The 23,185-nt window shown below is 37.2% G+C and overlaps 1 protein-coding gene across 2 annotated transcripts in view; it reads right to left on the reverse strand.

The window, feature by feature from the left end:
* The window catches only part of adamts17 (ADAM metallopeptidase with thrombospondin type 1 motif, 17), a 132,934-nt gene that overhangs the window by 3,489 nt on the left and 106,260 nt on the right, over positions 1-23,185 (reverse strand). For both annotated transcript variants that reach the window (XM_027161129.2, XM_027161123.2), the window contains 4 exons: positions 17,371-17,506; positions 13,766-13,970; positions 10,268-10,420; positions 290-467 (listed from right to left, as the gene is read on the reverse strand). In XM_027161129.2, the coding sequence (XP_027016930.1) occupies positions 290-467; positions 10,268-10,420; positions 13,766-13,970; positions 17,371-17,506 (672 nt within the window). The remainder of the gene's footprint in view (positions 1-289; positions 468-10,267; positions 10,421-13,765; positions 13,971-17,370; positions 17,507-23,185) is intronic.

Here is a 23,185-nt window from a genome sequence, read left to right on the forward strand (position 1 = left end):
CAGCAAAATCATCAGGAAGTGAAGCTGATTAGTTTCTAATAACAGTATTAACAATCTGAGGAAAACATCTCAGGGCAGGGAATGACCTTCACTACACTTTCTGCCTCCTCCTGCTTTCTTTCTTTCTTTCTTTCTTTTTTTTTAAAAGAACTGAACATACACATTATATGGACTTTCCATATTTGTTATCAACAATTAAGCTAAACCCTGCACAATGGAGTTAATATTCATGAATATTCATCAGACATTTTAAAGGTTAAGGTGGGTAGAATCTGTGTTTTTTTTTTACCCAGTCTTGGTGAAGTTATGGTGTTGACATTAATTCTGTCATTACATGCCCCCTGATGACACTGCCTGTATGCTGGTGGCTTTAAGCCTGTGGGACAGTCACTGCCATGACGACCAGTCACTCTATGCATGCACTGGACCACACGAGACTGAAGGCCTCGCCCACAGGATGATGAGCACTGAAAACGAAAAGACAGGTTTCCAATAAAAGGGTGTTAATTATGTATCTAACACTCTTTAACACTCTTACACAACACATTACTATGAAATCAGTTCTGACTATACAGAACAAAAAAAAGCTAGCTCTGAAATGAAAGATTTTTAGGTTATGTCCATGCCTTCACTGCGTTCCATCACCTTCATTGTGGTGTGCTACCAAACAACCCACACCATAGCGATAGGACATCTTTGTTCCAAGGGACCTCATATTGAACACATGTGAAGGTTTGCATACTTTAAAAAAAATAAGCTGAGAATGCAAAAAAAAAAAAAAAAAGAAAAAGAAATGCTATGCTGGGATGTGTCTGTGCTGTTGGGTTACTATTTAACAAATGTCTCTTGAATAATGCATCATTGAATTGGCTCTGAGAGACACAGGTTATAAAATGTCAGAATGAGTATGCTTGTCAAAGCTTGTGCTCAACTCCCCACTGATGCTTTATTCACATGCAAGATATTAGCTAAACTCAATCAGCTCATTCCACTACATTCTAAAACAAATGCACATCTATAAACCTGGAACAGATTCCATTAATCTTACATCTTGGCAGATCTAAACAAAGATGAACAATTAATACATAATAAGCCAATTAAATTTTGATCCAATAGAGTTTGCTGGCTTTTTGCAAATGCATTAAACATTCACTGAGGGCCTTAAACTGCAGCCTAATTAATTTTGTCAATTAAATATCCATTCCCCATCCATCAAAATCACACACTGTGACCTTGGAGAGTTGAAATAAACATAGTGAAGAATGTAAAAATATTAAAAGCCCGCTGATTAAACTGAATGTATTCATGAGCTGAAAAGAAGTCAGGGTCTGGGGAGCCAGCACTGAGGATTATTATATTGTGTCAATCAGATATAAAAAAAATTGAAGACCCAATTATGTCCAAACACAGATATTTATGTTTATCCACATGATGCTGAATATAATAGAAATACATAACTGACAAACAAACAGTTTGATCTGTCTAGTGCAAATGTTTGAAGCGTTTCAGATGGAAAGCCAGACCATTAAGCCGAGTCTGATAAACAGAAAAATATGAAGAGAAGCAGAAACATGTGCAATTAACAATTTTATGCAACATGTTAGCTGGTTAACCGAACCGGATAAAATCTGCACCTTCATAATTAATAACATTTAATTAGTATTCACTCTTGAAGGCTATGACTTCATGTTTGCCTCCACAGTTTGGGTTTTGACTCCCACCTCCACCCTTTTTGTGCACAGGACTTTCCCCATGGATTGTGGGTTTCTTCTGGATACTCAGATTTTTCCAAAGACGTGTTGTAGGCTGAAAGGAATCATTAAATTGTCTGTAATGTGTTAATGAGTGTGTGTGCAATTGTGCCATGTGATGGGTTGGCACCTCATCCCCCCACCGTGTGCACCAGGACCCTTAGTCCAGGTTCCCTGTGACCCAGTGTAGGATAATGGTACAATAAAGAATAGATAGATGGACAGTTAGGACCTCATAACACAAACCTAGTCTAGCAGTACAATACCCCTGTGCACATAGCAAGATCCATAAAGACATGGATTGCCGATATTGGTGTGAAAGATCTCAAATGACCTGACCTCAACCCCAACGAACACTTTTGGGATGAACTGAAATAGTACCTTGAGCACCAGGACTTCTTGTCCAACATCAGATCCGAACCAAACTTGTCCAACTATAATTGCTGAATGCACACAAATCCTGACAATTCCAAAACTTATATGTAAGACTCACTGGAAAAATGGAGGCTGTTATAAAAGCAAAATGTGACCAGCGCAATTTGGCGCATGGTTTTGGAAAGGGATGTTCAGCAAGCACATCTGTTGTGATGGTCAGTTGTTCACATACTGTACTTCTGGCTGTATAATGTACCATTGCAAGCCCACAGTTTATGGTAAGGATTCTCATTTATATTGACAATGCTTGCTGATGCTTGCACACTCAATTAAAGATAGTGCTTAAATGCCATAAAGATGCTTTATAAAGTTAGTTGAACTGTATTAAAATCCTCTCTGCACATATACATAATAATGGACTCCACAGAGTTCAGTCTGGATAATAGTGACTTGTACAGCCAAACTACAGAGAATACTCTACAAACACAGATTGTTCATTTGAGCGGTGACACATAATCTGTATAATCTGAACAAATCCATTTGTAAATGTGCATGTCCCCACACAATCTTCATTCTTCTCCATGGAATACTTCCACTTTTACAAGCCACAGTGGGCCAGTCAAACTCAATTCAACATGCTATGTGTGTTGTTTCTCTCCAATGATATAAAAACATACAGGGAACAGTAAGACTCGAGCAAGCCATCTTAAAGACTGCAGTGCGTGAGTGTAGAGCACACACATACTTGTCAATAAGTTTATAAGCAGAAGTGGCATGGCATAAAATATAAAATGACTGTTCCATTGAACAAAACCATGTCTGAAGCCTGGGATCAATTTTTGAAAGCTAAAAAACTGCAATTGTAGTATACATTAATGCTTCAAACTTCCCTGAGCTATTAGTTCGGAGGAATCCAAGAGGGTTTGGAAATGCTGTATAAGACAAATGCTGTGAATTAAACAGCAGGTATTGCCCTATACTGGGGTTGGCAAACAGTGGCCCCTGAGGCAAATCCGGTTGTTCTTATAAGATTGTTTCGCCTGCTGTGAAAATGCTAATTTTCTCTTTTCTGACCTGTTTGTCTGCTTACATTTGTAATGGAGAGTGAGGTTTTATATGTGAAATCACACTCGTTCCCCTAAATGGATATTGTCATGTACTCTGCTAATGTGTAACCTATGGCTCCAGAATTCATTCATGAGTGAATTGATTCAGGGAACTTATGTAATAATATAAGAAAAATTATATACAAACTATGTAATTTGAATAAATTTCCTATTTCCATTTCTTATAAGACTTCTACTACAGCCAAAATGTTACCAGCACCATGCATCAAGAGGAATTATTTCAGCTGCTCTGGGTGTCACACATGGATACACTAAAATGTTTAAACTTCTCTAACAGTTTCACCCATGCTTCAGTAAATAATGTCACCTGGGTGCTATAAATGTGAATCAGATTTGTCCTTTGCCAAGACCTTAATTAATAATATTCTCACACTGACCAATTTTTCAACACGGTACTGTTTGATTTTACAGTACAGAGTTTTAGCAGAATAATTATTAATTATCCAACTATCCAGAGTCATCCAGAGAAGCAAGACTTCCCTTTCAACTTTGGTTCCTCTGAAGATGTCTTCCTCATATATCTCAGGGATATTTCTCTGTAATACTGTTGCCTCTTGCTTTCTCCTTAGGTGTCTATACCTTTATTTGGATTTCAGTAAAGTTGCTTTGAGTTAATACATGTTGTTAACTTGTTAACAATTTAAATGGATTTACAGTAAATTGGTGTAGTTGTTTATTGTTTTGATCCCACCTAATTGACAATGACATGGCACTTTCATACTGTTTCTATTCGAAGGTATAACAAGCCATGCTTTAAGCTTTATAACAAAATGTTAATACTCTTTTCATGTGAGTGTTTTGATAGTACTGTGGTAATGGGAAGTAAATTAGGGGAGACCAGGGACACTTTTTGAAATTTTTAGCAATACATCAAAAACCATTTTTACTGGAATAACCAATTTGTTATATTATAAACTTCGATCTGTCAACTGCTGAAACAATGTATTTAAGTGGTTTTATGAAATATGTACAGGTTGCAAAATTGATTTTAATATTGTCTCCCCACTGTTACAACCGTCCCAGTGTACAGGGACGGTTGTGACGCATGCCATCTCATGTGAGCTAGCTTGACTGCTAGTTTGACACTTGTTAGCCATTTATATCTTTAGCTTACAAAATAGTGATTCTAATAATACTTGTTTGAATTCATAGACATTTGATCCTATAACAGCATCCAAAAAAGTACATCAGAAAGAATTGTATTTTTTTTTACCTCAAAAACAATCTTTTGTAGATAACTCTGTCAGGAAGATTCAAATGTGGCTCCCTTTATGGTAAAAATGGAGGGAAACTACAGTAACTGAGCATGTGCACAATGAGTGTCATCACTCTAGGTTGTTTCTCATTGGAGGAATTCAAGGTGTTACAGCCGTCCCCAGTTACAACTGTCCCTGGTCTCCCCTATATTTATTGTTTGAAATCTGTTAAATAGTAAGCTATTTAGGGCTAACCCATCACACTGTACAAAGCCATTTTTGCCAATAAACAGCACTGAGGAACTTTAATTGCAGACTCTTGTTTTTGAACAATGCACAGACTAGAAAAATAGCACAAATTGGCTGATTGGTGTGACATAATTTTGCTGGCAGAATTGAACCAAATTCAACCTCCCATCCAGTTGACAAATGTAGCATCTAATTTTGTTATCTGTTGCCAGCACTCACAATGTGTTTCACAAAATTGGACAAAATCTGCATTCCAAAAAAAGGATCATCCCAGAAGAGAAGTGATTTCATAGCTCAGTTAGGCTGAATGCATGCAATATGCCACAAAGAGAGCAGAGCCACACCGATTCTTATTCTTAACTTGTTCAACCATGATCAGAATCATCTGTTTATTATAAACTGCTATCAATATTCATTTGTTCATTCATTTGTCTTCATGATTCAGATTCACTGATTCAGAGCTTATCCCATAAAAACTAGGAAGGAGATGGGAATACGATCTCAGATGAGATGCCAGTCATTCATACACTCTTTCCCTTCTAGTGACAATTAAGCAAAGACAATCCACCTACAGGAAAGTTTTTGGAGGTGGGAGGAAACTGTTCACGATTGATCTGGAAACCTTGGAGCTGTAATTCAAAGTTTTTTAATGCAATGCAAAAGCAGCCAGAAGCTGATGGTGGAAGGACCCATACCTGTCTGAGTCATGTAAAGATAGAATAAGGCTTTGCACAGGAAGGGACCCTGATGTTGACTGGGTTCTTTAATGTATATAGCAATATGCAAAATGTTTAATGATGTTTGTGTGGTATGAATGGGAAGTATGTAGAAGTAGTGGAGAGGAGACCACCAAAATGAGACCACCAAAATTTATGACCACCAAAAAACGAAGAGTCCCACCCTCTTCCATGACGTACTTGTCAAAACTATTCACCTCTTTGCTGATCCAGTAATAGTCCAGTTTAGCTACAAAAAGCTAAAATGACATCTACATGACTTCCCTTCTTCCATTTCCTCAGTCCCAACCAACAGAAATATCAATCAAAAGTGTGAACCAGATCTCAGCATGCTAACTTAATCTCCCCAGTCTCACTGACCTGAAACTACAGCCTTTACCTTTATGTGAAATGAGAGCCCCGTCTTTACTGACCTTGCCGGGATTCTGGTCACTGTCTGCACCTCCTCCATCTTGCGGTGGATAAAAACCGAACCATACCCCAATGCTCACAGCATTGGAGGAATATAATCCTCCTTTTCTGAGTTTCCTCACTCTGAGCTGTGTTTGGAAAGTATAGCTGTAACCACAAGCAGGACAAACCCAAGGCTCCCGCTGGCCTTTAGCCCTAAACTCTGCTCATAAAAGCTTATATTAAACTGTTCTCCCAAAGGCAAAGAGTGATGGAATGTCTCAAAACTTTACCATGGACAGGAACATGGTGCTTGATCTCAGTTTATTTATTTATTTTTTTATTGAAAATGCCAAAAAAATTTATAAATGAAAGCTTTCGTTTCTATAGGTTAATCCATAATATAGCTTCATAAACATACACTGGTACATACACATAAAGCTCAAATGTAGGCCAAATAAAGCTGGGATAAATAACTACATAAAGGAATGAAGAAAAAGTTGCAGCCAACATCAATACACCCTTAGTGGCTCTAAATGCCTTCATTTAATCTAATATAAAATATAAACTTAATGTGCCACTGATTTAACTGGTGTGGCATTCAGTTGTGTGGTATGGCTTATTACTGTATTAATAAAAAACAATAAGTTATATAAGAGGTGAATACAGCAGTTAGCAGCTTATTAGAGTTTCATTAAGTGTTTTCATATTCTTACCTTACAGTGTAGGCGTTACCTAGTTCACCATAATAATAGCCTGCATATTTCCTGCTTCTGCAAAAGCGTGGGCTAAGTAATGCCTAGCAAATAATCTGTCACTACACAAGACATATACAAACAAAATCTCATACATTTAATCTCTTATTTGCTAATATTCAGTTCACAGCCCCAGTTTGTTCTGCGATCCAGAGTACGGAGTACAGATGTCATGCAAAACAAGTTGTTTATGAAGACAAATGACTTAATGATTCTGATGACATTAAAATGGTAAAGCTTTGACATTAAAGCATTGGCAATGCTTTACATACACGTCACATGCATTAGTGAAAACAGTAGTTATGAAGGACAAGCAAATAAGATAAGGTAAAAATATAAGAACAATAAGTAAAATATTGTTACTGATGATGATGATGATGATGATTATTATTATTATTATTGTTGTTGTTGTTGTTTTTGTAGTTGTAGATCACATTATAATATATCTTTATAATAATAAGTGTGACAATTCTTATTATAACCTGAATTCCTACTAGAAATGTCTATCATTCATGCTGGGTTTGTGTTGAATGTGTGAACATTTCAACACTGTACAGTATGTATTTTGTATGTTTTGTATGTGCTAGTTGCATGACGGCATTGCATTACTTTTATCAAGAAAACATAAGGAATAGGAACGACTGAAGCTGACAGCAGTAAAACAATACAAATCAAGTTAAACATTGTATGAAGCAGTGGAACAAGCCATGCGTACGCCTTTATTCCAGTTTTCCATGAGTATCATTACCGTACGATCCCTCTGCTAGGCAAGAACAAAGCGAATAGAAACATCATAATTGGAGTCACTGCTTATCTTGAAGACACAATGAAATGAACTGAAAGTGGATGAACTAAAAGTGAGCTGTGAGCACAGCGGATAAATGCTTGGCAGCTTATCTTTCAAACTATCTTTACATTTTCTTTATAGAAGAATGCTTTGAATTAAAAAATAACCACAGTTTGTAGTTAAGAATTGAAAAATAAAATAATATTATTATATTAGGATTTTATCATTTCGCGTTTAGATTTTTCCCTGACAAATTATCAACAAAATATGAAAATTTTTCTAAGCTATAAATAATCCATATGTATACTGATTGTCACAATTACAAGAAACATTTCCATGTAATAATGTATTAGCAATATACTAGACTTCCATTAGACAATTTAGTTCATTTCAATGCTTGCTCTCTTCTTATTCATACATAATATTGATTTTTTTATATTTTTATTTTTAAATTGTATTTTGCTTTTATGTTTCATTATAATATTAAACAGTAAATAAAGGAAACTTACTTAAGTCCACATTTCCTATACATTTTTAATAAATAAATATTTAATAAATATCCTATTTATTTTTAATAAATGGTTGTGAGTCTTTTTTTTTTTTTTTTTGGTTGTGACCCTATAAACTGTATCTGACTCTATTAAGCATTAAGATTTTACAAACAAATTAATTTGGACTCTTTCTAAAAAGTAAAAACATAATTACATTTTGATAGATTTTTTCCCATCTCTTAAGTTTTGCACTAAATTAGAATTCTGAAGTAATATGAGGTTTCGTCTGAGAGTCTTGGCTAAAATGCATGTGCATGACATTAAGACACACCAATAATATAAATAAGTTGCAATTTATGTGGTCCTGCTTTCTTCCTGAATGGAAGCTCACACATAAGAGCCAATGAAGGCAAAGTGCCTTTTTAACATCCACTCTTCAGCATGTTTTTCTTTTTTCATGACAGGTGAAGTTCTGTTTTTTCAATTAATAATTTCACCTAAATGCAGAGAGGTAATACTTCAGCATTAAGGCATAATCATAAAAGAAAAGGCATCACAGGAAGAATACATCCAACCATGTACAACATGTAATGAACCCAGCATGTACCAGAGGACATCAGGATATTTTTTTTACTTTGAAATAAAAGAAAGTTTTTAGTAAACAAACAAACCAAAAAAAAAATCTAACACTGTATATGCCATAAAGACTTATTGTCCAGAAAAAATACTTCTCTAGGAAGTAACCTTGTCACCATGGCAGGTACCAGCATTACAGTCATCCCAGATAAAAACTGCATAGCTTTATCTTTGACAGTGCTAACAGAATAAGAAACCTCATCATACATAAAGTCTCTCTACATGCCCATCTGTGTGTGTTCTCCTCATGCAAATACAGCAAATCTAATCTGGAAAGTGGCCTCAGCTTTCACAGCCTGTGTGCAAAGAACACAGTCTGCCTAGATGCCTAGGATTTAATTTTTTTGCCACTAACATCACTATAAACACAGGAGCTATCACGCTCTCTTATTGATGTGCACAATTTTTAGATTAGCACATCCGTTCTAAGAGTGTGTATAACAATGATCAGCTAATGCATAGATAAGGCTTTCTTTCTTTCCATAGTACTGGATTCTGGTGAATTTTCCTTCCCAGGGAAGCAACGCACATGGACCAGGTCATGTACATGCTGTCAAAGACCATACCACTTTCTTATTGCTATAGGGTCCAGTTCTTTGTAAAGCACCAGCAAACATCTACACCTACAAGCACATTGTAGGTGTTTTAGCAGTAGACAGCGGTCAGCATGGTCACTCGGATTGTTCTATGCTTACGCAAGCTATAATGTACAGTGTGTACTGACATCTTTCTATCATAGCCAGCATTTGCATTAGCTTTTTCAGCTATTTGTCCTGCTGTAGCTCTTCTGTGAGACTGAACCAGATGGGCTAGTCTGTACTCCCCACACATTAATGAACACTGGGCACCTATGACCTGACACACATGTTGTCCTTCACTGGACCACTTTTGGCAGGTAATAACAACTGCATACTGGAAACGCTCCACAAGACCTGCTGTTTTGGTGATGAAAGTCATATAGCTATCACTTCATCATTTGTCCCTTGTCAGAGTTGCTCAGATCCATATGGTTGGCCATTTTCTGCTTCCAACACATCAACACGAGGTCTTCCTGTTCATATACAGTATGTCCTAAGTGCCACTGTAGTGGGATTAATGTTAATAGCGTAAAATAAACTGGATTTATTAACTAAAAAACACAAAACAGGGACAAAGACTCGGCAAAACATGACATGGCAAGACAACATAGGACGAGACAAAAGACAAAAAGGATTCCGCGCCAAAAGAAAGAAACGCGGCAAAAGTCCGGGCTGGATCCTGACAGATATTGTTTGTTTTTAGAAAAAAAAAGTGATTCAAGATTAAAGATGGCTGTTTGTGGCAAGCTATGTGAAGTTTGTGTATAATAGAATAGACAGCTTTACAGATGTAGAATTACACCCAGGTGATCTGGGCACGTAACAAAGTCTCGATATGAAAAAGAAACCTTTAGAAGTACCAGACTACAAAGAAAAAGGATCCTCTTCTACACCAGCTAATGGGATTTTGATCATTACGTAACAGGGCTGTACAGAGGAAAGGCAATCAGTACTAAAAGTCTTGATGTGGTACAGTATAAGGTCAGTGTGTGATAATGTAAGCTTATTTTACTTATAGCTACATCATAACTACATAATCTTCAGGAAAACACTAAAGGATACCAAACAAATACCAAAGGATACCGAACAAATGGCAAAAAAGCTAATTTTAGCAGACTATATATATCTGGGGGAAAATTTAAGTTCAATAAAAAAATGTGTGTGTGTGTGTGTGTGTGCGTGTGTGTGTGTGTACCTTGGACCAGTCTCCTGTCTTCCACTCATAGCATTTTGAGTAATCCTCACATGGCTCCTGGTGGGTGGGACGGGTGGCAGGGTCACAAAGCCCCTGAGGATTTGTGCATGTCACTGTCCTTTTCCTGATGCCCCGCCCACAATTAGATGAACACTGGAGGGATGAGATGGGAGAAAGTAAAGGAAAAGAGAGTAGAGAAAAGAACGGGTGGAGGTATAGGGAAAACAAGGAAGAATAAAGGAAAAGAAAACAGACTTGTTAAATGCCACCCCCTGTGGAGACCTATTAACTAGTTTCTCCAATGAAAGAAGCTTTTGTTAATGAAGTGGATAAAACACAACATCCTGGATACAGATTAAAAAGGGAGGGAGGAGAGAGAGAGAGAGAGAGAGAGAGAGAGAGAGAGAGAGAGAGAGAGAGAGAGAGAGAGAGAGAGAGAGAGAGAGAGAGAGAGAAGCAAAAACAACCACAGTGCCCTCTAAAGGCTAAGCTAAAGCATCGCGGTTACATATATCACATATAAGCCTTACAATCCTATATGGACAGCAACCGTATACACTTACTGTACACTTTAATAACAATAGGCTGATCTGAGTGTTTTAGAAACTGCTGAGCTAATGGTTTTGAACTGACATAAATGCCACTGTAATTCAAATGACCACTTTATACAACCATGGTGAGCATAAAAGCATCTCAGAAGGAATAACACACCAAACCGTGAGTCCGCTACAGTGGTGTAGTCTAGTTTTTTGTAGTGAGTATACTGTGACTGCCCCCCCCCCAACCTCATACGCACCCATCCTAGAGCGACACCCCATAGGCACCACCACACTCACTAATGCATAAAATATGCATCTACATATAATTGAGAGCATTATTAAAGACTGCTTATGTGTTATCAACATTCCAATTTATGATAAGCAACAAAAGACAGTCAGCTGATAAAACCTGTGCTCCAGGTCCCATATTCATATAACATTTAGGGCTAAATATAATCAGACAGTTGGCAGCACCCATTGACTTTCACAGTAGGAAAAAATATAGACTATGAAAGTCAGTGGGTGCTGCCAACTGTCTGATCACCAACATTTTTGAAAATATCATCTTTTGTGTTAAACAGAAGAAAGAAACTCATACAGTTTTGGAACAAATTGAGGGTGAGGAAATAACACACTTTTCATTTTTGGGTGAACTTTATACCTTTAAGAGCTACAGTTAGCCTTAAATGTTATATGAATATGGGAGCACAGGTTTTATCAGCTGTCAATTTTCAATGTACATTTAAGAGTGAACAATAAACATTTGTTCAGTTTTATCACCAACACTCTTTCATTGCAGAATATTATGAACTGAATGAACTGGTAGTTTACAAAGCTTTCCAAATACATTTGTACTCGGGCTGTGGGTGAAATGTCACCCGAAGCTGCTGTAGCTTTAGGCGCAGGCTTCAGAAAACACTCAGAGTGTAGTTTGAGTCTGCTTTCATTTCAGATCTTCTTTTACATTAGTTAGTTAATTTCAAATTTGTGCCACAAAAGACCGCCAAGCAACTAATTTTCCTCCTTGATAGGTGACGTCAGATCAGGTCACAGGCCACGGAAGCCCCAATGGTCCAAAAACGTTAGTGATTCGCAATCGCAACCACAGTCTGTGTTCGCAACACAGACGGGGTGAATTTATGAATGAAAGTTCTGTCACAAAACGATATTGTTACGTATCCTCATGCTTTTTAAGTCGGTATACGGAAATCCTTGGCATTTTCTAGTGGGTATACGGCGTATACCAGCGTATCACGTAGACTACACCACTGGTCCGCTACAACGGACTACATCGGATTGCACTCCTGTCAGCCATTGTCAAAAGATGCATCCACATGATTTGTATGAACTGTGCCGCTACCACATGATTATCTGATTAGAAAATTGCATGAGTCAACAGCTGTTCTAAATAAAGTGCACGGTAAGTGTAGGTCACTTTGCAGGTATAAAATTATAAAACTGGAGCCCATCTGTTGCTCAGCACAGTTCTCGTCCTCCTGTACTCCATACATTCTTGGAAAGACAATGTCAATGGAATGTGTGTGGAGTTGAAATAAGCGTATTAGGTTTAGCTGTATTGTTGAGGTACTGGGGCACTGTATTCTTGGTGGCCATTGTTTTATAAATAACCAATTCTGTTCGATGTTTGGTTAGAGACCACAGCTCATTTTTCCTATTCACATTTTTAATCATCACCCAGCCTTCATATAGGTAATCTTGTTTCTGCCTCGATTTAAAAAATAATTAAAGATAATTGCGATTTTATAGCTCAGAATTCTGACTTTATATCTCAGAATTGTGACTTTATATCTCAGAATTGTGACTTTATATCTCATAGTTCTGACTTTTTTCCTTGCAATTCTTGTATTTTTTTCTCAGAAATGCACCATATATTTCTTTATTCTGACGTAAATTCTCACAGTTACTCATTTTGATCTTGTTGTATTGTAATACTTAACATTACAGAGTATTATATTTGTTATGGTTTCACAAATAGAGAGACAAAGTGTAGCCCACGATTGTTATATACGCGTCGATGTAGATGACCGCGATAATAATTCCAGACATCCAACATTCCTGGTGCATCCACCAATAATCATTGACGTTCTGATGCCTGAAGCTGTTGGTGTATAAAATATGGCACTTCTGCATCACTTGGTTTGTTGCGTCTACACCACAACTGATTCCTCTGTAATGTTCTTTCAAGAGTCCGGAGAAGAATTGCACGAAAAAAGTCAGAGATATTGAGATATAAAGTCAGAGATTAAAAGTTGCAATTATCTTTTAAAATGAGGCAGAAACAAGCTCCCGTATTCACCAATGTCAGTCTCTGACCACAAAACCACTGCTTGCTGGATTGAGACACCAACCAATCTTTCAGTTTTTTTATAAAAAAAACCCCTAGAAACACTTGCTAAGCCTGGTACGGAAGCTACACAAACTGTATAGAAATTAAGCTTTAGACTGTGCCAACTAAGCTGTCTTTAAGATTATTTATTACTTGTCACAATGTATGAGATGATCCCAGTGAACTCTATAACAGACTAAGCAATAAAATGTTCACCATGTCAAATAATACGATGAAGATCCTCTATCAATAGAAAAAAACAATTGTTTCGTTTGGCTTATGTCATCAATCATAATGCTTTACTGGGTTTGCAGCATATTTGTACACGCATGACGGCTGTTCATCCTTTATTTCTTTCCCTGCCACATCCCCATTTGACCTGCTGTGCTACAATTGTGAGAGACCTTCTTCCCATACAATCAAACAGTCTTTTAAATTCCATGTTTATGTATCATCCTGTGCCAACCTCCTATTGCCACCCTCCTATTGGTGGCTATTAGGTGATTGAAGCAGCAGTGGTCACACTCCTTCACACCTCTTATGCACATGCTTTCAGTGAACTTGGTATGTTACATCGCAGTGTCTGCAGAAAACGGAAGGACAATTTCAAACCTGGCTCCACTCCGAGGCATCCCACGCAGTGAGACAGTGGCGTCCCTCGCAGTGTTGAATGCTCTCCGGCTTTACACCGAGGCAGTAGAGATCTCGTGTCGTGAGGAACGAGCCGTTCTGGAGTTGATAAACGCAGCCAACCTCACGCTGCTGTACACCTTTTTCACACGTCACTGAACAATCACCCCAATCACCTGCTACCCATCTGAGAGAGAGAGAGAGAGAGAGAGAGAGAGAGAGAGAGAGAGAGAGAGAGAGAGAGAGAAAGAAAGAAAGAAAGATAGAAAGAATGGAGATAGTCAGAAAAGGACTTTTTTTTTCACATACAGTAGCAAGGATACAGTGTATTCATGCAGAATCAAAAGCAATTTCTTGTTAAGAAAACAACATTGATCATGATGACAGCATCCACCCAGTGTGATATGACAAAGCCCATTATCTTTCCATTGTCACAGGCTGGTTCATGCAGAATGTATGATTTAACATGCAGCAAAATGTCCAAATGTCCATCAGAAAAGAAAAACAATACTGTCATCACTTTTATAATAACCTCAACAGGGATGCCACAACTAGGACCAAAGAAACATCTTGAACCTATAAGGAGCTCCTATTTCCCCTAGTGTTCGACACTGTAATAACTCTAAAGCCAATTTAAAGCATATAACAGGACTGCACAGCACATTTTTCCTGTTCTTATTGTTTTAAGATTTTATATAATCAAGCATTTCTGGTAGCTCATTTCCTCCCCTTACATAAAGCTCCTTTTTGTACATCGCTTGCAAGCAAAGCTTTAAATGTTTGACAAAAGGAAGACACGGTGAATAGAGGACACATGGAAGGTAAAGTGGCACAAATAATACAAGGTAACAAGACAAATGAGTCATAATGTCTGTAATGGCTGGCTGACAGTTTTCACAGGTGGATCTTCTTGCTACTTCACACTTTCTTCCCATTCATGTTACTGTACCTCGATCCTGTGAGAATACTTAAATGGCATTTGGCTAGATGTTCAGTGTATGTAATTCAACAGGGGAACACATGGCTAGACAGCTACATTGTTTTTGGCGTTTCTGTAGCAGTTCTTGATGCTTCTGGTAGCTCATATTTTCCTGCTCTTAATTGCTGTTTTTCATGTCTGAATTCCACATTACTCAGGCTTTAAATGTTTGATGAACATTTAGATATTCTCTGCAACTTGATGAACATTCATGCTAAGCACCAGACATACTGTACTTGGGAAATCCTAACAGCTTAATGACCTAATGGCTTGCAAATAAAATATAACAAAACTTGGGCATCTGCTTAAATAATAAGTACATATAATTTGACCTATGCACAGTTACTTAATGGCTTAAGTGGTTTAGTGACTAGTATGCTAGCTATTTTGAACAATAATCAGCTGGTTAGGTGACTACCTATCATTAAGTAATAAACTTAATCAACTGCCTTACACTAGCTGATTCATGTCATAAACCACAGTTAGTGCTAATTAGCTGGCCTTATTACTAGCTGTTACGTAATTAAGTTTTGCTGACTTTCATGTACATATTTCATGAGCTTTAAGGTTGCAACAAGGATTCCCTCAAAGAGAAAGGGTATTGAAAAGAGGATGTGTTAAAGCCAAGAAGACCCCTGGAGACAAATGTTTGCCTACGGTCAAAGTTACATTAATAAACTCAAAATATTCTCCATTTACAGTATCGTTTAGGCTAGAAAATCAAAACAAGACATATTATTAATGTGAGATGATGAGAAGGGAACAGGCCTTCTGAAGGGTTACGTAATTCTGGATAAATCAAAACGCCTGCACATCTGCGTATTGCTTCACTCTTATTTGTTGATTAGCTCATCTGCCATTTTTATGGGAGAAAAAGATGAATGTTTTTTTGGTGTGTTTTTGATATTAACCTTTAGCTCCATACTCTACTGTCATATGCTGAGTTCCTATGCAAATTATGTAAAGTTTGGCAGGTCTGCGTATTCTTAATAAGGTGCACCAGTGCATACTACTAACTAATTATGTTGTCATACTTTTAAGTTTTACTATTTCAAACAGTGGTTAGACAGATACATACAGTACCTGCAGTATAATCTACAAAGGTAATGTGATTTGATTTTAAGAACATGATAAATGGTAACACCATCTGTTAGGAGGCATATATTACAAGTTCAACAATGAGAACTTAACTGTAAATCTCAAATCCATTTTTTGCAGACACACTGGTCCAATAAAAGACATGTGTAACGACCATTGTGCGCTTTGGGAGCTCATTTCAGCAAGAGTAGATGATTCAATAAAGTCTTCAGACTGAATCGAGATACAAATGGACCTTAGTATTATTATTTCTGAATAATAATGAGAACACATCTCTTATCCTTTCTTTTTCATAGGTACTCTCAATGAAGAGCTTATGAGAACAGAGCTGCTATGTGTTATGCTTGGACTGAGTTTCATTTGAGTTCTGTTCACAAAGCTCTGGAATGTTATCCGCTTCAGCCATATTGTCTCATAAGTGTCTCTCCAAATCAGGATAGACTTGGCATGGAAAGCTCTACCATTCATATACATCTCTACAGTTGGACATAATTCACATCCATAGCTGTATGTGCTCTCCAATAAAAATAGCACACCATAACTAATTATCACAGTCTTCATTTCTATCGTTCAACAGTATATCATCCTGATATTGTCAGGGCTCAATTTACATAAAGGATATATAGATTCACACAATAGATTCAGAGTCCAAGAGGTTCGGTCTACTAGCAAAAACTGCTATTGATTTATTCAGTGATTGGGCTTATTGGGCTTTCTGCCTACCAATCCCAAACAAAGTGGAAAAAGCTCTCTGCATGTCAGTCCTGTGAAGGAGGCATTGATGGAGGTGTGACTTCTCTGCCTGTTAGACCCATGGACGGCCTCTCTGTCAGTCTCTACAACGAGGCATGGCTTTATTGGTTCTCACTCCCAACCAAGGAGATATAGTATCTCTATCTACAAGTTCCAAACAAAGTGGGATAGCCTCTCTCCATATCAGTCCAGTAATTGAAGCATGTCATCTTTGTCTGACTGTCTGTTAATCCCCTGGTAAGGCATGGAGAGCTGGAAAGGAAGCACAGCCTCTCTGCCTGTCAGTTTCGACCAACAAGGTACTGTATGGTTTCATTGCTTCCCAGTTCCAACCAAGGAAGCATGATTTCTGTGATTATCAGTGTGAACCAAGTTGGTGTGACCTGTCTGCCAGTCAGTCTCAACTAAGGAGGCATGGCCTCTCTGCTTGTCAATACCAAACCATGGTGGCATGGACTCTGACCGCCATTCCCTAGCAAAGCAGCATATACTATTGCCTGTCAGTCCCGGTTAAAGAGCCATGGTCTCTCTGACCAAGTCCTAATCAAGGAGTCATGGACCATGTCTGTAAGTTACTATAAAGAAGGTATGATCACTCTGCCTGTCAGTTCTTATAAAGGAAGAATGGGATTTCTGCCTGTCAGTCACAACCAAGGATGCATAGCCTTTCTGTCTTTGTCTATCACACTAAGAGAAGAAATACATCCTTCTACTCCTATGTCTTCTATCATGCCATTCACTAGGCAATTACACTCACCTGTATTGGCAAGGATGAGAGTTGCATGGACGAACTTGGGGTGCAGGGCGGTTCTCTGGGTGACAGAAGCTCTCATTCACCAGTGTCATGGACTTATTAACCATCCTCATGCAGGAAACCACCGTCTTTCTTTCCCCTGGTAAAGAAACACGTATAAAAGTGAATGAACCTGTTAAACTCAATCAGCTTTGTAGACAGGTGAAGCAACCAACAATAAAACTTAGTGAAAAATCAAGTAGATCATAATGGACCTGACTAAAGACAATTTGTCTTCCTGGTATTTCTTTGACCTTTAAAGGTTGGACCATGATTTGCATAAACTGCAATATATTAGCAGTGTACTGTATATGCACAAACAAGGGAGCACTTTTCTTTCCAAACATTTGATGTTGTAATAAATGGCCCAAATTTTAGACATTAAAAACTCTGTGTCCTTATAGTTTTAGTGTATTATGTTGTAAGATTGTGGTAGATGTCGGCATTTGGCATAGCATGTTAAAGAGGCTTTAAATGCTTGATGGAAGAGCTTATGTTGGTATCTAAGCAAATCTAATTGGATTTCTGTCTAATCTATTAGAATTTCCCAGAACTGACTACTTACAAATGTATCAAGGATGTATTGAGAATTAACCTTTATATATATATATATATATGCCACTATCACAATCTCCATCAATTATAATCAACCATATTATCAAGGTCAACCCAGCTCATGTTTCGTATTATAAAGTACTAGAATTTGCATTGCTTGCACTTTCTTACTGTATTTGCTTATTAAGGCCATGATATCAGACCCAATTATCAGACAAGGTAAGAGATTAAGATAACACAATGAACCATCTGACAGGCTCAAGTAACAAAAATTACAATTATATAGACACCTGTTAGGCCTAATGCCTTGATTGATATGAGATAATTATTCTATCCTTATTGTTGGGGTATGCAGATGGATAATCACCTGGCCAGTGGTTATGGTATGTAGAATAGCACAGAATATTTAGCTTGCCGTAATGGACACTACTAAAAATTGTTATACATGATTTAATCATTTAAGATCAATTCCATGTGATTTTTGCTTACTCTAAATCATGAAGAATATTTATCTGTTATTTGTTTACTCATTATATCAATGTAACTGTTTTTCTGGGACCTATTGCCTCTGCACTTAGGCATAATCTATATGTCTTAATAGTGTCCTTTGTATATATACTTCCTTGAAAAAGTCAACTGTTTCACAACTGTTCATTGTTCCTTGGCTCTTGGCCTCCTGATTCTTCAGCCATCTTACATCTGAGGAAGCATTAGCATTTGTATTATAATCTAGAAAGATTTATAACAATGTTTCACTGAAGACAGAATAGTCCTCATGAAACTGACTCTGGAAAAAAAAAACAACTGGAATGTTAGATGCAAATAATGCAAGGTAATAATACGTGTCCAAATGTCTGTAATGGCTGACTAAGAGTTTTCACAGGTGTCTCTTCTTACTACACACTCCGTCATTGCCTTTCATGCAAGTTACTTTACCTCGATCCTGTGAGAATTATTAAATGCCATTTGGCTAGACACTCAATGTGTGTAATTCAACAGGGGAACACATGGCTAGACACCAACTCATTTAAAAAAAACATGCTAAATAGTAACACTATTCTCCAGACATACAGAATACTAGCTAAGCAAAACATAGCTCCAAATCTAGCCTTCTAGTAATTACTTACTGCACCTTTAATGGTCAAAAAATAGATTCTTTATCACATCTAAACTAATTCTGTCCCAAGGGAGCCACCGATATACAGTATGCACACTGTCGTGTCTTGTTTTTAGCTACATTCCCCTTCAAAGCCAGGCCAAGCAAGGCCAATTATTTGCTGTTGCTACACTCTGAAGACATGGGTTTGATAAACCAACATGAAGACCAGAGAGCCATTTATAACAGAGAACCAAGCTTTTCTGTGACTGTGGAAAGAGGGAAATTCAATCAGAGCCATTGCACAAACCAAGGAAAACAACAACAGTTGATCATAATCCAAGCCATGAGGAAAACCCCCTAAAAAGGCCGGGGTGACAGAATGCTAATCCACTATTTAAAGAAGACCTTATAGAGAAATATAAAGGTTATACTATTAGCTGTAAATGTTTGATGTTGACATAACTGCATATTTAGTGTTTTTTCATTTGAATATGTGTGGTGTGTGATGTTCTTAGTTGTTGCAAATATCAGAACAAGGAAGCTGAAGTTCTGATTTATGTCATTTTTAATCTTTGAGCGCAAATCCAAATGTCAAACCCAAGTCTGGGTTGGTCTGTCTGTCAGTCTGTCTGTCTGTCTGTCTGTCTGTCTGTCTGTCTGTCTGTCTGTCTGTCTATCTATCTATCTATCTATCTATCTATCTATCTATCTATACATACGTACGTACATGAATACATACATACATATATGTATCAAGTTTGAAATGTAGAGCAAGGGGTTTGAATAAAAATGTCTGTAAGATAGATAGATAGATAGATAGATAGATAGATAGATAGATAGATAGATAGATAGATAGATAGATAGATAGATAGATGGATGGATGGATGGATGGATGGATGGATGGATGGATGGATGGATGGATGGATGTGTAAAATAAAATTCTAATTTAATTGAAAGAAGGACAAAGGGAAGGATGGAAGGAGGTAAAAAAAACTATAGAATTAAATTTACATGAATTTCAAAGAATGGGGGAAGTAAAAACAGGGAAGTTAAATTAAATTCAAATTAAATTCAAAAAATGAGGGAAGAAGAGATAGAAAAGACGTTAAAAGAATTTAAAATTGAAGGGAGGAAAGAGGGTAGGGAGGATTGTGAGATGAAGAAAGTGTTACATGAATTTTACATTAGATTCACAGAACTAAGGAAGTCAGGAAAGAAAGAAAAATGCAAGTGTAAAAAGGAAATCAAATTATATGCAAAAGTGTATATAAACAGATGGACAAGGGCACCATGTGGGCATCAAGTTATCTAAAAAATGATTTATCAGTCCTTCAGATTTCAGCTGTAAACAAGAATCAATTTAACAATCGATGATAATGTTATTTAATGCACCTCATCATTGCTGAAAATGGCTAATTCACCATGGATTATTAAGAATGTGTTTTATTAGTCAACTAAAGTGAGACAATGGCCAATTGACAAGATGTGCCTGGTCAGTCCATGCTCACTACAGTAGCAATAAACACTAGTATTCTTGAGCTGTGTGTTTGAACTGATGATTATTTTAGCCTGATATATTTAGAAAAGGACTTTGCTTTAAACCATTAAGGAAGTGCATGAACAGGACCAGGGACACATAGGTTAAATGCATTCAGACCCATTAATCTTACAAAGCTAATAATCGAATCTCATACCCACTTATATCTGTTCCTTCCAGTGGCTCAATAACAATCACTAGACAAGGTGTGCTATTGCACCCAGTATACTATAGCTATGGATCTGGAACTTTTTTCTCAGAGTCAGGGTTCATAACTGATCTGGATTTCCTCACTTTGGTAATGATAGCTTTCCCAACATTTAACAGTGTATAAAAATATGTGCACAAAAACAAATTCATGCACTTATTTGCAATTAAACAACTTGGGTGTTTCATTTATAATAAATAGAAGACTGGAAAGGTAGATCGATTATTTAAAAATATACAAAAGTTGCTTGAAAGACCGGATGCTTTGGACGTTCTTTGTCCAATACTGTCAGATCGTAGACTTCTGTGCGGTTCCATGGGAAACGTTTTCCACCCATGGGGGTCAGTCCAATAGAATGGTTGAGTGACATGTCTTTTCAGAGTGACTGTCTGCTGCATTGTGCAGCATCTCTATATGAAAAGCCGTTTGCTATTCTTGATACAAAAAAACTTAAATAAAGAAATCGGTGCAGAGAGTAAAATATTTTCTAAGCAGTTTATCATCTCTAATAATAGAAAGTAGGAATGTTGCCTTTTGTGGATCACGCTTCCTATGTCTTTTATCTTAATTGAAAGATGGCAGACTTTTTACATGTACCATGTGTTTTCTTGTTTACAGTTTGTGTTTATGTGTCTGCCCCGCCATTGTCTAATTCCTTCCTGCCTCAGGACACCTGTTCGTCATGTGTCTAATTGTCTTCCCTTCAAACCCATTATTTTTGCCTTCGTGGTCCCCATTTCGGGTCTCTTTCTTTCTTTTTGAGTTTTGGTTTTCTTTTCTTTTCCCCATAGTGTTTCCCATTTTTTGTGGTTTTTTTATATGTAATAAATCATGTTTGTTTTAGCTATCCTCATGTTTGGGTCTGAATTTATCACGAAGACAACCCTGTTTACTGACAATTTAATTGGTTTCTGGGTCACAGCCTGAGGGATGTAAGAATCTAGGAACTTGAGGGGGATGTGATAGCCTAGTGGTTATTATGTGGGATTACCAATTTATCAACTCCAATTGTAATAGTTACCCAGTTACAGGAAAAAAAAAAACTTCATTCAGACCTTCATGGGCAGCAGAAATGAATGACTCGAGTCATGGAGTATATATAGGATGAAAAGGTATGAGGAAAAGGTATGGGGATGGAGCTTGTTCATCAAAAAAGAATCAGGAACTCTGCTGCAGTCATAGTTAAGTGAGGCACCTCTGATAAAGTGGTCATTTATATTGTTAATAAGTTTGCAGAGAAGCTCACTGAGGTCTCTGTCATAGAGCTGTCCAATGACCAAAGAAGGGTGGCCTACTTCATTATTGGCAATTTTGCATTATGCAATATTGGGGACCCAGTAATCTTCACAGACTACTGGGACCTTACCAAGACTTTCTGATCATCTACTAATCTGGGATAAGACTTTTGTGTTGCAAATTATGTATTTATCTTTTTTGTTACTTCTTGAATAATTTGGTATATTTTCATGTTTTATTTCTCATGTTTCTGCTTATTAACACAGGTACAGTATATGGTACCATCAACAAATCATTGTTTATGGTGCAACACTTTGTATTTGTTGGGTTTGAGTTGGTTTGTTGGTTATTTGCTCGATGTATGGGGCTGGGGAATTTGCAGAAAGTCTTGGGTTATATCAATATGATGTTTGTTTCTCTCACTTACTGAGACTCCTGAAGCTATTTTGAAATCAACCTTTGGAAAAACTGAATCCCCTTGGTTTCTTTTGTATAGTCAAAAAAAGGGGGCATGATTGTTACATAATAATGCCTCATGAGCCTGTAAATTTTGAAATACCTCCTAGAACTTGTAGGTCCAGAATCCATTCTCCTTGTACCTTGATCCTTATGACCACATTTAGGAACTCAGACTCTGATGATTTTTTAGGTCAAAGAATTAAAGGTCACAGTGAGGCAGAAAAAAATATATTATAGACTAAATCCAGGCAGTTACCTGAAAATGGTAAGCTAGAACTTGGGCGGGAGGACCTCTGCTGGCAGGGAGGTGCATTGTGTTATACTGTATACTCTAGCTAGCATCAAACATCCCTATTACACTGTTGTTGGTGTCATTTGACTGTATGGGCTAGCCACAAAGGATAATCCATTCAAACCCAGGGTAAAACCCAGTCTGAGAGTGTGGGATCCTGCTCCTGGACTGCCAGGGACAAGTATCCCTGTTACACAGTTATAGAAAAATAAAAACAAATTGTCTAGTAAAGATTCTAAGGGACCAGAATGTTAGTGAATCAATACCAAAGTGGGATTCTGTTTCAGTGATGAACTCTGAAATAGTGCATCTTTTTCAGTAATTGTTATTGAACCACTGGATGGAACAGATGTGTGTAAGAATTGATTAGTAGCTTTGTGAAGGAAAATTAAC

The sequence above is a fragment of the Tachysurus fulvidraco genome, chromosome 2 (assembly GCF_022655615.1).
Source record: "Tachysurus fulvidraco isolate hzauxx_2018 chromosome 2, HZAU_PFXX_2.0, whole genome shotgun sequence".
Classification (NCBI taxonomy): Eukaryota; Metazoa; Chordata; class Actinopteri; order Siluriformes; family Bagridae; genus Tachysurus; species Tachysurus fulvidraco.